The sequence below is a fragment of the Alexandromys fortis genome, unplaced genomic scaffold, assembly GCF_014885135.2.
Source record: "Alexandromys fortis isolate MF-2015 unplaced genomic scaffold, M_Fortis_MF-2015_v1.1 scaffold_4, whole genome shotgun sequence".
Taxonomy (NCBI): Eukaryota; Metazoa; Chordata; class Mammalia; order Rodentia; family Cricetidae; genus Alexandromys; species Alexandromys fortis.
The window spans coordinates 21,060,292-21,078,562 of NW_026067944.1; the positions used below are offsets into that span (position 1 = coordinate 21,060,292).

The 18,271-nt window shown below is 36.2% G+C and overlaps 1 protein-coding gene across 1 annotated transcript; it reads right to left on the reverse strand.

The window, feature by feature from the left end:
* Nucleotides 1–5,767: 5,767 nt before the first annotated feature.
* LOC126505798 (olfactory receptor 5K3-like) lies at nt 5,768–6,694 on the reverse strand. The gene has a single exon (XM_050149049.1). The coding sequence runs from the start codon at nt 6,692–6,694 to the stop codon at nt 5,768–5,770; it is 927 nt and encodes a 308-aa protein (XP_050005006.1).
* Nucleotides 6,695–18,271: the final 11,577 nt, after the last annotated feature.

Genomic DNA, 18,271 nt, shown 5'->3' on the forward strand with positions numbered 1-18,271 from the left:
ATCATCAAAGCCCTGGGTGAAGCTACAAAAGAGCAGTCCAAGAGAAGGAAGAGCAAAGAGATCAAGGCCATGATGAGGAAAACATGCTTTAAATGTGCATTACCTAAGACCAAATATTGCAAGACATTGTGAATGTTTACAACACCTTGCAACTTTTTGAAACACGTGTGAAAATGAGCAAAAAATGAGCATTGCAATTTAATTAGAGAAATAGAAATAAAGGAGACTGCTCGGTGTGGAGGAAGAGAAGTAAATACAGAAGAAGGTGAAAAGAAGGTAAAGGGGAATTGAAGCATATGAGTGATCTGACAGGGAGAATACAAAGCGGGTACTTATGGAAGGCAAAAAGAGGGAAGTGGATAAAAAACAATACAGACAGCTTAAAAAACTCAAAGGAATCATACTATTAACTATTCACCTAAAAAGCCTATAATATGCACACAGACAGATGCTCATGCATACACACACACACACACACACACACACACACAGTTTTAATGAACTTTTCTCATCTGAGTGATGGTGCTTATTCTAAGAGCCAACAGAAACAAACAAAAATTCCAAAGTCAGAAATGAGGACCCCTTTTCACAGTTGTTGGCTTGAGCTAAAAGACTCTTAAAACATTAGCTTATTGTTATTACCATTGATGAACCCTGATAGATAGCAAGTAATACATCACGCTGTAGGTAACATACACTTCAGAAACGTGACCCAAGACACCTGACATGAAACTGATCTGAATGCCTCTTACCCAAGGACTACCTTTCATGGTATGAGATGTTATAAAATCATTCAGAGGAGAGGGGAAACAAGCAGTTCTACTTAGCTGAGATGACTATGAACCACATCAACACCCAGCAATGCATGATCATGCTAAGGGTGCAGTAACTGCACATGCAGTTTGATGGTAACCAGCATCTTTCTAGTTGGAATTAAAATCTGTTCAAAGAGTGAAATATAGCTGACTACTCAGTGCTAGGGAAGTTGTAATTATTGAAGGAAAGTCTACAACTACTAATTTACTAATCTGCTGCACAAACTCTAGCAATAACTTATAAACATTTGTTTTTATACAGATATGTGTAGTCTTCTCCCAACCCCAAGGAAACGTCTCTTTTTAATAGACAAAGATCACTACAGAAAACCAAAACTAATCAAAATGCAGAATTCTGGAGTCTAGTTTTAATGGATATATCTAGAAAACACTCCAGTATCTAAGGCTTATGAATCATTACAGAAGATGACATGGAAGGATTGTAAGAGCCAGAAGAAGAACAGAGCATTTGCTGATTTTGTCTCCTAGTCACATAAGAAACTATACCTATAAAGACTCACCAACATAACCACCCAAAAGAGAGCTGAACATGGAGTATGCCAATCAATGACCATAATCAAATGTAATGGGAAAAGCCCAAGAAGCCTCAACAGTACAGAAAGAACTATAGAATTTTCTGAGTAAAGCTGGGATCAGGAGAGATGTTCCTTCCCTGGAAAGAGTACACCAACTGCTTATTCAGTGTTAATGGTCAGTCCTGAAAACATACATACAAGTAATATTACACAGACTCACGAGGCAAATTGGGTAAATACATGCATAAACAAATATATGTATGTATACAATAATGATCAATGCAAAAAAAGGCCATGAATTTAAAGAAAGAAAAGGGGGGAATTTGGGAAGATTTTAAGGGAGGAAAGGAAAAGAATAATTTAATTAGATCCCTATCTCAAAAATAAAAGAATTTGAGGGTTATGCTTGGGATGACATTGATCACAGGCTATGGCTTGCAAAATCAGGTTGATTGAAGGTAATATGTCAATAATCACATGCAAAGATATACTTATATCAATAATAAACTACAAATTTGCATGATAATATTCATATACTTTTTATATGTGTGTGTGTAATATAGTAGTAATGGCAATCTAGTCCCATCACTGGAGGCCTTGCCTAGTTACAAGAGATGACCAGTTCAGACTCTGTACAGGAAAGGGAAGAAAAAGAAGCTATGTACCCAGCCATGGTATCTTAGTAACAAGGGAGATACTTATGCCATTGTCTGGAACTAGGCTTGTGGATTTGTAGATAGTGAGGAGGAGGGAGGGGATGAAAAAGGGAAGAAGTGACTTACCAGACAAAGGTGGTTCACACATGAAGAGGGTTCATGTCCCCAGGTATAGAACCAGGCTTTTTGGGGTTTCTGTGGAGTGTGGTCATTTCAGGGATGAGCAAGAAAGGGAAGTCATTTACTATTTTCTATTACTCCTCTCTAAAATTATGCCAGTAACAAGAATAGAATTTATTAAAAGGAAAAAGAACAGAGTAGAAAGAGGAGAATGAGTTACTGTTGCATAAGCATAAGCACTCTTACATGCAGGATAATGTTATTAATACAAATACAAAAAAGTTGATGATGCAGGTTAAACAAACTTTGCATATACTCAAGGTCTTTATGTTAATAAAGAGCACAATGAAAAAGAGTCTATAGCATATAAAATACCAGAAAGACTTTTATAAACAGCAGGTAAAAGACCACTTTTTACATTGTAACAGTAACTATGACAAACATTTTTTTTAATTTTGTATGAAATAATGTTTGAGGTCACATCAAAGTTGCCAATAGCAATATTAATACAAGCATTAACATACCTATCACAAGATTTTCAGTTTTGCTTGAGAAAGGAAACCTGTCACTGTCACTTAGACAAAATATACAGCTATATAATAATTCAAATGTATGGTAATAAATGGGTCTATAGAAATGTAGCAAATAAAGTGTGTAGGCAAATATTTCAATGAATCATTATAATATAGTTATGTTACAAATTTAACAAAAATTGAATATGACCATTGGGGTAATATAGAAGAGAGAAAAAGACTGACGTTACATGTCTTATGGTTCACTTATCTGTTCTGTGTGCATGTTCATGCCGTGGTTGGTTTGTGTGTCTAGGACAGAAGAGCTATAGTAACAAGTTGACTGTTTCTTTCCATCATGAGGGCCTCCTGGATCACACTAAAGTTACTAAGTGGAGATATACACTAGATGAAATATTTCAGTGCCATGAATGTCACTGTTTTTATGAAGTTTTTTCAAATAAACAAATAAAATGCACAATGAAAACTAGTAAAAATTGTCACTTGGATAAACTCTGTGGCAAGTTTCTAGTTCTTGTTTTTGGCGAGAATTATAAAGCCTGAGAGCCAACATCTCATGATGGAGAACTAGAAGTTTTGTCAGAAGCTGTTGAAATAAAACAATGACTCTGAAAAGCCTTCGAGTTTTCCATTTGAGTTCCCACTAGGAGAAGAATAAAAGTTATTATATAAACTGAGAAAATGTGTTAAATTTCAGGAATTTTAGTGAACATGTTCAAAATGGTAATGATGCTCAGACATATTAATATAATCAGTTTATTCCAAAGTTGGACAAAACAATGTAATCTTTTTTTGTAGGTGGGTTCTGTGTATTTTACACCTCCAAGATTTTCTTCATTGAATAAGTAGAGGTTTAAATATTTAAAGAGAAAGGAGAAAGGCAAGAAAGTAAGAGGAAGGGAGAGAGTAAGAAAGGAATGGAGGACAGATGAGAGTGTAAAAGCAAAAAGCAAAGAGAAGGGAGAAGCAGGAGTGGGAAGAGGAGACTAGGAAACGTGGGGCCAGGGGAGGAAAGGGAAGGATGAGAAGAAAGCAAAGAGAAGGAAAGAGAGGAAAAGAGGGGAAGAAAAAGAGGGGAAGAAAGAAGAAAGAAGAGAAAGGGAAAACATGGAATGGAGTTAGTGTAGAGGGTAGAGAAAAGATAGGAAGATAGGGGAGGGGGGATAAGAAGGGAGGTAGGAGTGGGTGGGGAGAGTGAGAGAGAAGAGACAGGAGGAATTGGAAGGGAGGGGAGGAGAAAAGTAAGAGGCAAGAAAGGAGGAGGAAGAAAAATTTATCAAAATACTTAAAATAGGTTAAAATATAAAATAAATTTACTCTGTGTTTCAATGAGGTACAGCCTAAGGGAAATTCCTGACCATCTTCACAGAGATGCATACCATAATGAAAAGCAATTGCTAAATGGAAAGATGATTTGCAACTTTACAAGAAAGACTGTCTTCTGTCTTCTAAACAGTTTTCAGCTACATCTTATCTGTCCCAATGCCCATCCAATCCACAGGCCCTATTCTCACTGATGCACTCATTGTCTCAAAGACTGACTCAAATGTGCATTTTATGACAGATGTTACTTAATAACTAAATCCCTTTTAAACTATTTTTGAGATTATAATATTAGATCATTTCCTCTTTCCTTTTCTCTGTCCAAAACCTCTCATGTACTTCAAAAGGCTATCTTTAAATTTCTGATACTCTTTTCTCATCAGTAATTGTCATATTATTTGCTGTCTGTTTGTCTCCCTCTACCTATCTATAATTCTATTTATCTACCTATCATCTATCTATCCATACATATATTCGTTTAACATCTATCCATCTATACTCTACCTATCATTCACCAATTGTTGGGTCTTTTGAATGATCATCTATCTCTAAATACATGTGTTGAAAACTGTGACTATATATATATATATATAATGCATATGTATACACACATAACTGTGTATGTGTATTCATATAATATTTTTCAGTGATGACCATTTGGTAATGGATAACCAATTGATGTCTTCTTCTGTGGGAAAGACTATCCTGTTCTCACCATTCCTTAGTTGCCTATAGTTCTTTGTAAAAGTCTGAAACATTAAAAGATAATATTACTTTTTCCAGATTCCAAGCATCTAGAGATAAGGCAATTTTGATTGAAACTTTTTAATGTTCAGTTAGTCAGAAAGATTCAAAGGTCAAAAGTTTATTACAATTTCTAGTATATTTGTGAAATTCTTTTTTTCTGGTGAATAAGTATTTTTGTTTAGATATTTAGAGTTTTTATTTGTTTTCTGCTCTGTCAGACTTGAATGTTTTTAAAATTATGAATATATTAAATGCTTTCATTTGAGTTGGTGAAGGTGTTTATATTCCTAAAAAACAACAAAAAGTAATAATGTCATGGAGAAGAAAAAATTTGATTTAGTGGAAACATTTGGGAGTTTCACTACCATTTATAATGGACAAGTAATCAAATGAGGAAAAAAATCAAGAAACATAGAAATTTCAGTTTAATAGAATCATTTTGAGGCATGAACTGAAAAGCCTTATTATCAGTAATTGCTACAGTATAATACTAAGGTTCAGAAAATGTGAGATGAAAAATGACTAATACTTAATATAAAAATATTCTTGTTAGAGAATATTTTGGATGAGTGCACACTGAAATATAATCTCTCAAAAAACAAATGTAAAATAGAAAATCAAATTCTTCAATGAAAATTTTCTTACATTGATGGAACTGCTTATTAAAAATAAGTCTGAAATTTTCTTGAAATTTTAAGATCTGAAATTGAAAAACTTGATAATGATATTAAATGAATGTCACAATTAGTATAACAACTTTATTCCTAAAATTCATTAGAAATATTGAAAAATGTGCCAAAATACATTCCAATACTTCAGCAGTTCTTTAAATTATTTCTGAGAATTTCAAGCATAATTTAACAGAATTTAATTATTATGAGCTAATTGCATTCAAATGTTCTTAGGTTTCAATAAATTGATCAATTTTTTCTTTACATTTGATCACTTTCTTATTATAGGTGCATTTAGAAAAGGGCATGTTCAACTTTAAATCAGCTGTCCAATGGATTTGGTCCTTCATTTCTCATGTTGTAGAATCATTTCTTCTTCATGGTTTTTTTCATCACATTTATTACTTCCGTATTTCTCAGACTGTAAATGAAAGGGTTTAATAAAGGAATTACTAGGGTATAGAAAATAGCTACAGGTATATCTTTATCTCCTTCATTGACTGAATGTGGTTGAGCATACATGAAGTTAAGGGAACCATAGAATATTGATACAGAAAGAAAGTGAGATGCACAAGTGGATAAGGCTTTCCCTCTACCCTCTTTAGATTTCATTGTGAATATAGTGAAAAGTATATAAAAATAAGACACAAGAACTATGATGATAGTAAAGATTTGAATTGACCCTGCCAAAATAAATAATATCAGCTCATTGATATGTGTATCAGTACAAGAGATCCTATATAATGGAAGGACATCACAAAAAAAGTGCTTGATTACATGTGACCTACAGAACTTTAACCTTAACAGTAGCCCCACTTCAATCATAGGATGCACATTTCCTGCTATGTAGGCTCCTATGGTCATCTGAAGGCAGAGCTTCATGGACATCATGGTGTGGTACTGCAGTGGGTTGCATATGGCCACATAACGGTCATAGGCCATTGCTGCCAGAAGAAAACAGTCGGTGGTCTCAGCAAGACAGAGAAAATAGAACTGTACCATACATTCATAGAGAGATATCTTTCTGTCCACAGAAAAGAAGTTCTGTAGCATCTTGGGAGTGATGGCACAGGAGCAGCAGGAATCCATGAGAGCCAGGTTACCCAGAAAGATGTACATGGGTGTGTGAAGACGGCGTTCCATGTAGATCAAGACCACCAGCCCAAGATTTCCAATCATGGTGACCAGATAGATGACAGAAAAAAACAGGAACAGGAGGGTCTTCAGGTCTGGGTGATCTGAGAATCCCACCAGGATGAATTCTGTTGTCACCGAGTAGTTGTTCTCAGCCATCTTTGCAATTACAAAGATATGAATTGCAATCCTGAAAACACAATGTTTCCTTTTTATAAGAGGGAAGTTTCTTTTTATGCACCTCCTATTGTCTCTGAAATGCAGCTAATTTTGCTTTTTAAGATTATTTATTTCCATACATTGCTGGCATGTATAATCTCCAAATTTAACTCACATTTTGTAGGAATACTTCTGCTATTACCAAACCAAACTTTTTTAATTAGAAAAAAAATTCTTTATGCACTTATGTAATGATATCATAAAAAATTATGGCATGTATATTTGACTTATTAATCTCAAAATAATTTTAATGCATGGTTTGTTAAAGACTATTAATATAAATTTAGTACAAAACTTTCTGTAAATGTGTTTTTGTTCAACTGCAAATTTTTAATATATTCAACATGAAAAGGAAATATTTTTGAAAATATTTGTTAATATAATAAATTTATGTTTATGAATTGCACAAAGATTAGTATGGACTAATGAATTATAGTTTCTGTAAATAGAATTACCCGAAAGTTAAAGAAATGACCTTTATTTTTTATAAACACTGAATCTGTCTGTGCCTTTATTCACACTGAGTTTTTGAAATATTTAAATCTCTTCTCTGCTCATTCAGGCTAGTTTATATATGTTGTTGATTGCAGTTCTGTCTGGGTGTCTTGTCTTACAACTGTGCAGTTTTCCCTGTGCTTTATTTTTTAAAGAGAACTTTGAATTTTGAGATGACCTTGTGGAGCATCAAGGTGGGCAGTCAGACTAGAGCGGGGCCAAGAAAAAGCACTGTACATTTGCTCTAGCAGGACAGGAATCCCGAAACGGCATTCATTCTTTATAGAAATGTCAATGTTGAATTTATTTTTAAAAATAATTATAAAAGCACATTTTGAAAAAATAAAAATGGAAAAACTCCCACAGAAAACTATGTATCTACATCCACCTTTCTCTCTCTCTCTCTCTCTCTCTCTCTCTCTCTCTCTCTCTCTCTCTCTCTCTCTCGGTCTCTGTCTCTCTCTGTCTGTCTCTCACTCTGTGTGTGTGTGTGTGTGTGTGTGTTTTGATGAGTTGAATGGCTGTTTTTCTTCTGGGGTTGTTTATTTTTTATCTTCTTGGCATTGCTGGCTGGTTTGTATAGAGATTTGAGACGATACTCTAATCAAAAGTAAGGTTTTATAGTGGGACCAGAAATTACTAGTTCATTTCCATACACAGAAAACCCGATTCAGCTATGTGAAATAATTATCTACCTAATAACAAGGCAGGACTCTGGCATTCCCTGAAGATGTTAGAGCCCAGGACCCTTGCTAGCATCAGAAGTGTTTGGCATTAGGGTCTCTGGCAGCATGCAAGGCTGAGCAGCCAGAGAACCTGGATGATAGTCAATTTTTTGCCTATGATAGTAAGAGTAGGTAGCTTCCTTCCTCAATGTGGAGGATTAGTTCTCATCCTTCGACTTCAGTTTAGTGGCTGGTACTCATGAGCCAGGAATAGACCTACTCTTGTCCCCAAAGCTTTTCCCCATTCCTCAGCCTCATGCTTGTGCTACCTAAGAAAGTCGTCCCCTTGCTAGTCAGACTTCTTGAAGTACACAAAGGAGGTTGTAACTCTGAGACAGCATGTCCTGGATATAGCTGTTTGTGACTTAAAAATATTTTCATAGCAAACAAAAAGTGAAATAACTGTGAAACTTATATGTCATCATAAAATAGCAAAAAGTGAAAATATTAAAATATTATTTTTTTAATTTTCAGTTTCTTTAGAAAATTATGCACTCTATAGTGTGCCATGGCATGTTAGAGACTCATGAAGATGGATTAATTTCTTCTGTTTTTAAAACTTGTAAATAAAAAGCTTTTTTTTTAAATTTTGAATCTCAATTTCATTTTGCTTTTGAATCTACTAGTTCTCAATACTTATTGATTCATTGGAATGTGTTGACTGACAGATTGAACTATGAGATTGTATAGCTAAAATGACTTTGTTTTCCAATAATCAAAACATTGAAAGAAGGCAATAGAAATTCACTTTGCTCAATAATATTTTATGTGATACATTTGAATCATTATTGAAACTACTTTAACATATGACTGAATTTTTAAGTGATTCATTTGCACTCTTACCTGTGTATTTAGGATTCTACCTTATAATCATAAAGTAAGGTGGGTTACAGTATTGTACTTCATCTTGGTTCCACATATCTTGAATTTTGAGATGGCCTATGGAGTCAAGAAAGGAGTCAAAATTTAGGAGAATTGAACATTTACTTAATAATTTAAAAATATTGATTTTTAAGGTAAAAAGTTATAATGTTTCTCTTACCTGAATTGCTGAGGGTCACTTCTGAAAGTATTTACTTGCTTTATAGTGAAGATCTCAGAAGTTAAGGTTACCTATGGACCTTGATCTCACAACCATGGAGATGGAAGAAGCAAAGATCACAGGCTACCCACAGGTAATAATAGTTATGTACCTTGTACTGGAAACTTAAAGTCTTCTGTCAAATCCTGAGAGAATTTCCCAGCACTGACATCAGTATTGTTCTGCACAGAATCCGAGTCCTTACAAATATGAACTATTCTAAACTAATTAAAACTTCCCAATGAGAGTATGGTCTTTAATAAAATAAGGTTGAAGATTATCTTGGTAGTTTGAGTGTAACTGACCTAACTCTTTAAATTCTCCTCCACATTTGTACATATAATATAAATCAGATAGAAAATAGCCTGCAGTGACTTCGATACTATAATGGAAGATATTGAATTAATGTAAGTTTGAGAACAATTAGCACTGGACAGAATAGATAGCTCAACATCCTCATAAGTATGAGAACCTGATTTCAAATACCTAGAACTCATTTCAAAATTGTGGGTATATTCTCAAGTGCTTGTAGGCCTAGTATTTGTATGAGGTTTGGGAGATAAGAGGATTTTTAGAGCTTCCTGGAAATCAGCATAGGTCCAGGATTAGTGAAAGACTTTGTCTACTGCATGGAAGATGGATAGTAATAGAACAGGACATCCAATGTCCTTCTCTATCCTCTGTGTTCATGTGTGTGTTCACATACTCCCATGCACTTATGTACATAAACTCAAAACATATATGCCATACACAAACAAATCTGCAACTCTTTGATTTTAAGATCTACTATACTAAAAAGATTGCCTGAGTATTTGTACTTTTTCCCTCCTTTTTTTGTCTTTGTGTGTAGTGGCATTTAATTGTTTCTAAAATAGAATTTCTACTTATTAAGGTATGGATTTTTTTTCTTTTTCTTTATTTCTTCATTCATGACCCTCCCCTACCAGGGTCTTTCCTCCACCTCTCTGTCTTCTCTCTGACATCCACTTCTCCTTCATTTTTTATTCAGAAAACTGCAGGCCTGGCATGGATATTGATTAACTTCACATTTTATGCTTCTCAGCACTGCAATTTTGTATTAAATAGCTGTAAGTCAAGAGTGAGTCATTAGCTTCTTGGGAGCTAATTTCATAAAAGTGAGCTAAATTTTTAGAATAATGTACTGTCTCAATAGCTAAAATAGATACAGGATACTGGACAGGAGTAGTAAGGGCATGGGAATAAACCTGTTGGTGTTAAGAGCTTGGATTGTAGAAATAATTTTAGATAAGAAGCTCACAATGCAATGCAGTCAGGATAAAGATGTCTAAAATGCTGATACCAGTATGATTCAGGTTGTGATGTAAAGCAGAAAAAAACATCTTATTTAGAAGTAGGTGTGGGGATGGAGACACAGATAAACACAGGGATAAGGATTGGAGTAGGAATAGTGATGGGGAAATAGATAGGGTTAGTGATACAGCTGGAGCTCAAGAGAGATAGAGACAGTCAATGCATATGGAGTTATAGAGTAGAGAGTATAGGTAGTCTAGCCTACTCACTGAGCTCCAAGACAGTGACAGATTTTATGCCATTGATAAAGATGTGGAAGGTTCCTTAGGGATGACACTTGAGGTTGTATACTGTCCTTTGTTCACACACACACACACACACACACACACACACACACAGAGAGAGAGAGAGAGAGAGAGAGAGAGAGAGAGAGAGAGAGAGAGAGAGAGGGAGAGAGCACATCCACATTCACACATACAGACAGACACATCTATATACACATATACACACAATAAGACGTGTTATAATACTAGGGAAAAAAGAAAATAAAAAAGGAAAGGAGAGAATAGAATATGGGATGAAATAATTAAAACAACAGGGAAAATGTAAACACACATACAAAATTTAAAGTATTTCTTCAAAAAATGAGTTTAGCTAACTCTAGTGAGTGATGCCATAGAACTTAAGACACAAACCTACCATTGCAATTTGAATAAACACATATAATTCTAACTACATTCTAAATTCTGATCCTTATTCCACAGATAAGTGTAAATCCCACCCATTATCAAAACACTCCTTTTTTAATCTCCTTTTTGCTGCAGATAGAATTACAGAAAGCCAGAGTGACAAAAATGCAGAAACCAAAACTGACCGAGATATGCTATACCTAGTGAATTCATTTGCAACACAATCCCTACATCTTATACTAATGAACATCAGGAGAAATAGAATGATTGTAAGAGTCAAAGGACCACAAATATACAGAGATAGTATCTTCTGTAAGAACAATAAATAGCAAGAGAACATACAGTTGGAAGGAATAGAAAGAGGGCTGATATGGGAGAAATGAGGGGGTCAGAAGTGTCGTGCATGTGATCAAAATAAGTTGAATAGAATTATCAAAAAATAAAAATATGGTTCAGTTGAACAATGGTATTGAAGATCACTCAATTGAAAAAAATCTTTCCAAAGAACTATGAAGATCTGCACTCAGATGCCCACATACATTTAAAGAGCTGTATGGGACAGAGCATGCCTATAATTAATACCAATGCTGGAGAGGAAACTATAGAAGGATCTTTGGGCTTGCTATCTAGCTTGTCTAGCGAAATCTGTGAGCACCAGCTTCAATGAAAGATCCTGACACAAAAATAATGTGGAGAAGTATTGAAGAAGGCAATTCACTTCCAGGTGTTTGTGTACAGAAGTGTAAACTCAATCTCCACCCACAAAACAAAGATGTGATATCAAACACACTATTTCCTTCTTAGTAAAGGAATTAAAAATAAAAACATTTTGTTTTTTTTTCCATAAGTGTCTTACTTTGAAACCCAATAGAACACGAATTTAGGTTGCTAACCCACTTTTCTTTCTCACAATTGTTCATTAACATGTGTAGGTTTCAATATGAACCAAGCCTGTCTTGCCTTGCTTGTTAACACATGACCTAAGACAATGCCCACTGTCATGATGGATTTCTCTTCATGTTCAGTGATCTCTACTTCCCTGTCACCAAATACTGGATACTTCCACTGAAAGTGTGTGGGCTCCTTGAGGAGCAGCTCTTCCATTCTAACTAATGTCTCTGTCACTCTTCAAATTCGGTGATTCATCCAAAACAACCTTCAGAATACGTGTGAAACATGGGAACTGAGTAGTCCTGTTCTGGTTATGTTGATCTCTACCATACCCTACAATCATAACCAGGTACAGTTGGTCTCCCACTCCATTATGAAACACTGGCCACTGATTCCAGTCATAACTTGATGTGGGAGTGATTTCTTATTAATAAAGAAACTGCCTAGGCCCATTTGATAGGCCAACCCTTAGGTAGGCAGAGAAAACAGAAGAGAATGCTGGGAGAAAGAAGCTGAGTCAGGAGTCGCCATTCCAGACAGACGCAGGTTAAGATTTTCTCTGGTAAGCCACCTCGTGGGCTACACAGATTATTAGAAATGGGTTAGATTAATATGTAAGAGCTAGCCAATAAGAGGCTGGAACTGATGGGCCAAGCAGTGTTTAAAAGAATACAGTTTCTGTGTAATTATTTCAGGGCATAAGCTAGCCATGCAGGCGGCTGGGTGCCGGGGACTCAGCCCCGCTGCTCTTATTACTACAATAACTCCCATTTTCTTCTGTATGATAGTCAAACTCTCTACCATATGCACCTGTGACCTTGAGTCTGAATTCAAGTCTGAAACAATTTTCTGACTCCATGGTGACTATTTGTGATCTCTTGTTCAGCAGGTAATGAGGCTAAGCACTTGATTTTTTATACTTACTTAAAGATATTTAATATTATTTGAAGCTATTATGGTATTTTATTTTCTCTGATTTCTTTTTAAGTCCATTTATTGTCTGTATGTAGGAGAAATTCTGATTTTTATATTCAGTGAATCGTGTTCAATCATCTTGCTGAAATTGTTAATAAGATGTGGATGTTTCTTTCCCATTGAATTTTTAGGGTCACTTATATATACTATGTTATCATCTATAGATATCACTATTTAGATGTTTTTGTAATTTGTACCCTCCTGAACTCTTATAGCTGTCTTAGTGTTGCAGCTAGAATTTCAAGTACTATATTGAATAGATACAGAGAGAGTAAACAACTTTGTCTTGTACCTAATTTTAGTGAAATTTCTTTGAGTTTCACTCCATTTATTTTGATGATGGCTATTGCCTTGCCTTAAATTTATTATGGTAACTGCTGAAGGTGGGGAAATTATTATTATTTAAGAATTTATTACTGGTAATCTGCTTTTGTCTCAGTGCATGAAACCATATTCATGCACAGACGAGGAGCAATGTATGGACTTGATGAGTTATTTTTGAAAATAAAGCAAAAAATTGAGGACATGAGATTGGAAGGGAGATGTTTTGGGAAGTGCAGAGACAGAATGAGGTGAATATAAATAAAATACCTTGTATAAAATTTTCAGAGAATTTAAGAAAAGTAAAAATAAAAATAAATGTCGACAGGTTTTCTTGTTTTTTTTTTTTTTTAGTTCTGTCTAAATATTTTTTGACGATTTTCATGGCATAGTATGATTTTTTTCTGACAAACAAATTTCAGATCAAATTTCTCCCTTATGCTGCCCTCCATAGTGTTAAAAATACATTGCATTGTGCAAAAATATGTCACAGTCATTATACAATGTATGTGTCTAAAACTTCTGTATTCACAAACCCAAGGAGTTCTTGTGAGTTCCAGGGAGCCAAATTAAAGGATCCACCTTAAACAGGTCAGATACATCCCCCTCAATTCCCTGGCCCTAAAATTTTTTTCCTTAATTTAACTTTGTTCTTTGTTCTGCCAATACCTTAAACAGGATAAGAGACACCAGACATTTCCATACCACAAACACCAGACAGGAGCAAACAGACCAGCTATGCCAGGATGTGGCCAACACCCAGCCTTCTCAGGTTCACCCCCAAAAGATGACACCCACAAATAAGCTGGACGCAGTCTTGAGAATCTGCTGCCCCAATTCCGTCAACCTGTGATACCTAATCTCCCACTTTTTACTATAAAAAAGACCTGGGAATGTTATAATTGTTCATACAAGCCATGCCCACTCCCTCCCCCATCCATTGAGGCAGTCTGATATTTAGCTTCTGGCCTGAGCTCACTCTCTTCTGTCTTCCTCTCAGAGACGCAGCTTCACTTCTGCTTCTCTCCCCACTTCTCTGCCCCCCTTTCTCTCTCCCTGTCCTCTTCTCCTTCTCTCCCCACCTCTCTCTCCTCTAAGTAATAATTATCCAATTCTATTCTGTACAATGTGTCTATCCATGTGCCTCCTACCTGCCACCTGCTCACAACACAGGGCTAGCTGGGATCAGCTCACCTGCCATGTGTCTCCCTGCCTGGGACCAACCACCGCCTGGTGACCAGCAGCTGTCTCTGCTTTGGACAGGCTGCTCCTAGGACCTGCTGCCTGCTGCCACAAGGCCCAACCCACTACCACCATTTGGGGACCTTCAGCATTTCTGCTGCCTACTGCAGAAAGGGATCTTGCAGCATTTTTAAAAAGTCATAACACTCCTGTCTGTTTTTATGCCAATACCAGGCTGTTTTCAGTACTATAGCTCTGCAGTAGAGTTTGGAGTCATGGTGTGTGATGCCTCCAGAAGTTCTTTTATTGTACAGGATTATTTTGGCTATCCCGAGTTTTTTGCTTTTCCATATGAAGTTGAGTACCATTCTTTTAATGTCTGTGAAGAATTTTGCTGGGATTTTGATGCGCTTTGCATTGAATCTGTAGATTGCTTTTGGTAATATTGCCATTTTTACTATGTTAATTCTACCTACCCAAGAGCATGGGAGATCGTTCTATTTTCTGATGTCTTCTTCAATATCTTTCTTCAAAGATTTAAAGTTCTTGTCATACAAGTTTTCCACTTGTTTGGTTAGAGTTACTCCAAGATATTTTATGCTATTTGTGGCTATTGTGAAGGGTGATGTTTTTCTGATTTCTTTCCCAGCCCTTTTATAGTCTGTATACAGGAGGACTGTTGATTTTTTTAGTTAATCTTGTATCCTGCTACTTTACTGAAATTATTTATGAGTTGTAGAAGTTCCTTGGTAAGATTTTTTGGGTCGCTTACATTAACTATCATATCATCAGCAAATAGTGAGAGTTTGACATATTCTTTTCTGATTTGTATTCCCTTGATCTCCTGTTGGTGTCTTATTGCTCTAGCTAAGACCTCATGAACTATATTGGATAGATATGGAGAGTGGACAACCTTGTTTTGTTCCTGATTTCAATGGGATAGCTGGAATTTTCTCTCCATGTAGTTTAATGTTGGCTGTTGGCTTGCTGTATATTGTTTATAATGTTTAGGTATGTTCCTTATAACCCTGCTTTCTCCAAGACACTGAGAGAAACAATTAACAAATGGGACCTCCTGAAACTGAAAAGCTTCTGTAGAGCAAAGGACATGATTAATAAGACAAAAGTGACAGCCTACAGAATGAGAAAGGTCTTCACTAACTCCATATCAGACAGAGGTCTGATCTCCAAAATATACAAAGAACTCAATAAATTTTGTCATCAAAAGAACAAATAATCCAGTAAAAAATGGTTACAGTCCTAAAAAGAGAACTCTCAACAGAGGAATCTAAAATGGCTGAAAGACACTTAAGGAAATGTGCAACATCCTTAGACATCAGAGAAATTCAAATCAAAACAACTCCGAGATTCCATCTTACACCTTTTAAGAATGGCCAAGATCAAAAACACTGATGACAACTTATGTTGGAGAGGTTGTGGGGAAAAGAGAATACTTCTGCATTGATGGTGGGAATGCAAGCTGGTATAGCCCCTTTGGATGTCAGTGTGGTGATTTCTCTGAAAATTAGGAAACAACCTTCCTCAAGACACAGTAATACCACTTTTTGGTATATATCCAAAGGATGCTCAATCATGCCACAAGGACATGTGCTCAACTATGTTCATAGCAGCATTGTTTGTCATAACCAGAAGCTGGAAACAACCTAAATGCCCCTTGACTGGGGGACGGTGCGGCTGATCTAATGGGAGCTCAACCCGGGGCCAGCTGGACTGGGACTGATGGAGCATGTGATCAAACCGGACTCTCTGAACGTGGCTAACGATGGGGGCTGATTGAGAAGCCAAGGACAGTGGCACTGGGTTTTGATTCTACTGCATGTGCTGGCTTTGCGGGAGCCTAGTCTGGATGCTCACCTTCCTAGACCTGGATGAGGGGGGAGGACCTTAGGTTTCCCACAGGGAAGGGAACCCTGACTACTCTTTGGACTTGAGAGGAAGGGGGACAGGGAGTTGGGGGAGAGGGAGGGACATGGGAGGAGGGGAGGATTTGGAAATTTTTAATAATAAAAAAAAGTCAGAAATACCACCCAATATCACTGTTAGGAGTCCCATAAAAATATCAAGCTACATAACCATATATACAGAGAACCTAGCTCAGACCCGTACAAAATTCCTTGTTATTACTTCAGTTTCTGTGAGCACCAATGGGCCCTTAGTTGATTCTGTAGGCTGTTTTCTTTTGATATCCTTGATCTTTGGTTCATACAATCCTTCTTCCCTCTCTTCCACATAATTCCCTCAATTCCTCTTGATGTTTCAGTGTGGGTCTCTGCTTATGCTCCTATAAATTTGTGGATGAATCTTCGCTGATAATTACTATGCTTTACTCAGGATGATTTTTTTCTAGTTCCATAGGTTTGCCAGCAAATTCATGATGTCATTGTTTCAAAGAGTTGAGGAATACTCCATTTTGCATAAATGTGCATTTTCTTTATCAACTCTTTGGTTGACGAACATAAAGTTTGATTTCAGTTTCTGACTATTATGAATAAATCCCCATTCATATCATTGGTCAGGGCTGTCCAAATACCTCCCAAAATAACATCAGCTATTTCTGTTGCTTGTGGCCCCCTTCAAAGACTAAAAACATAACCCTGCTGTAGAAGAAACCATACACTTAGAACACAGGTCTTGGATGATGCAATCTGTATCAAACCAGAAAGTTTCCTCCCTGAGGCCGTGCTTCCATAGTTACAGAGAATACCATCCAATCTATCAAGTGAGGTAAGAAGAAAATACCATCCAAGCTGGCAAGTGATGGAAGAAATTAGTAGTCTTCATTAGTTGCAAAACCTATGGACCACAACAATGATGACCATGACCAGATATCTTTAATGTGCAGTAAGTGGTACTCACATGCTGGTGGGAAACAACATCTGTCTTGTTGGACTCAAGGCCCACCCAATAGGATGAAAATTATACCTGGTACTAGAAGGCTAACCAACTTTCCATAACCACTGAGTTCATAGACTGAACAAAACAAATCATTACCATCACTTTGCTAGATCAACATAATTCCTTACTACATTCTGAATCTTGTCCCTGTATTTTTGGATAAGCCTAATTGCTACCTGTCATCAAAGAAACTTCTTTTATCCCCTATCTTCTTTTATTGATTTTAATTGAGCTCTACATTTTTCTGAACTCCCCTCCCTGCCTCTTCCCTCCCCTTCAACCCTCCCCTAAGATCCCCATGCTCCCAATTTACTCAGGAGACATTGTCTTTTTCTACTTCCCATGTAGATTAGATCTATGTAAATCTCTCTTAGTGTCCTCATTGTTCTAAATTCTCTGGGATTGTGGATTGTAAGTTGGTTTTCACTGTCTCACTGATATTCTCCCAGTCTCTGGAAACATTGATTCTCACACTCTGTGATGTCACTGTTATTAGATTCCAAAACTGAGATCATACGGAACTTGTATTTCTGTGTTCATCTTACTTCACTCAGCATAATGGATCTTTCTCTTTTAATATATAGTCTATGTCACGCCTTAGAGTTTTATACTTGATGTGGAGATATGTGAAGATAGTATTTCTCATTTATGTATAAATTTTCTTGTTAACCCTGTAGTTACTAGGGTCTTCTCTACTCATTGTTAGACTAAGAATGTTTTCTGTTTAATTGCTTTATAAAACTTGAATTTAATGTAATTACAATATCTGCATAAAATTTAAATAACAGAGATTTCTAGGAAGATAACTGGATAAATACATGAATAAAATCCAATTAGGAATATTTATATCATAAAGATGTCAATCAGTCCCAGCACTTGGGAGGCAGAGGCAGGTGGATCTCTGTGAGTTCGAGACCAGCCTGGTCTACAGAGCTAGTTCCAGGACAGGCTCCAAAGCCACAGAGAAACC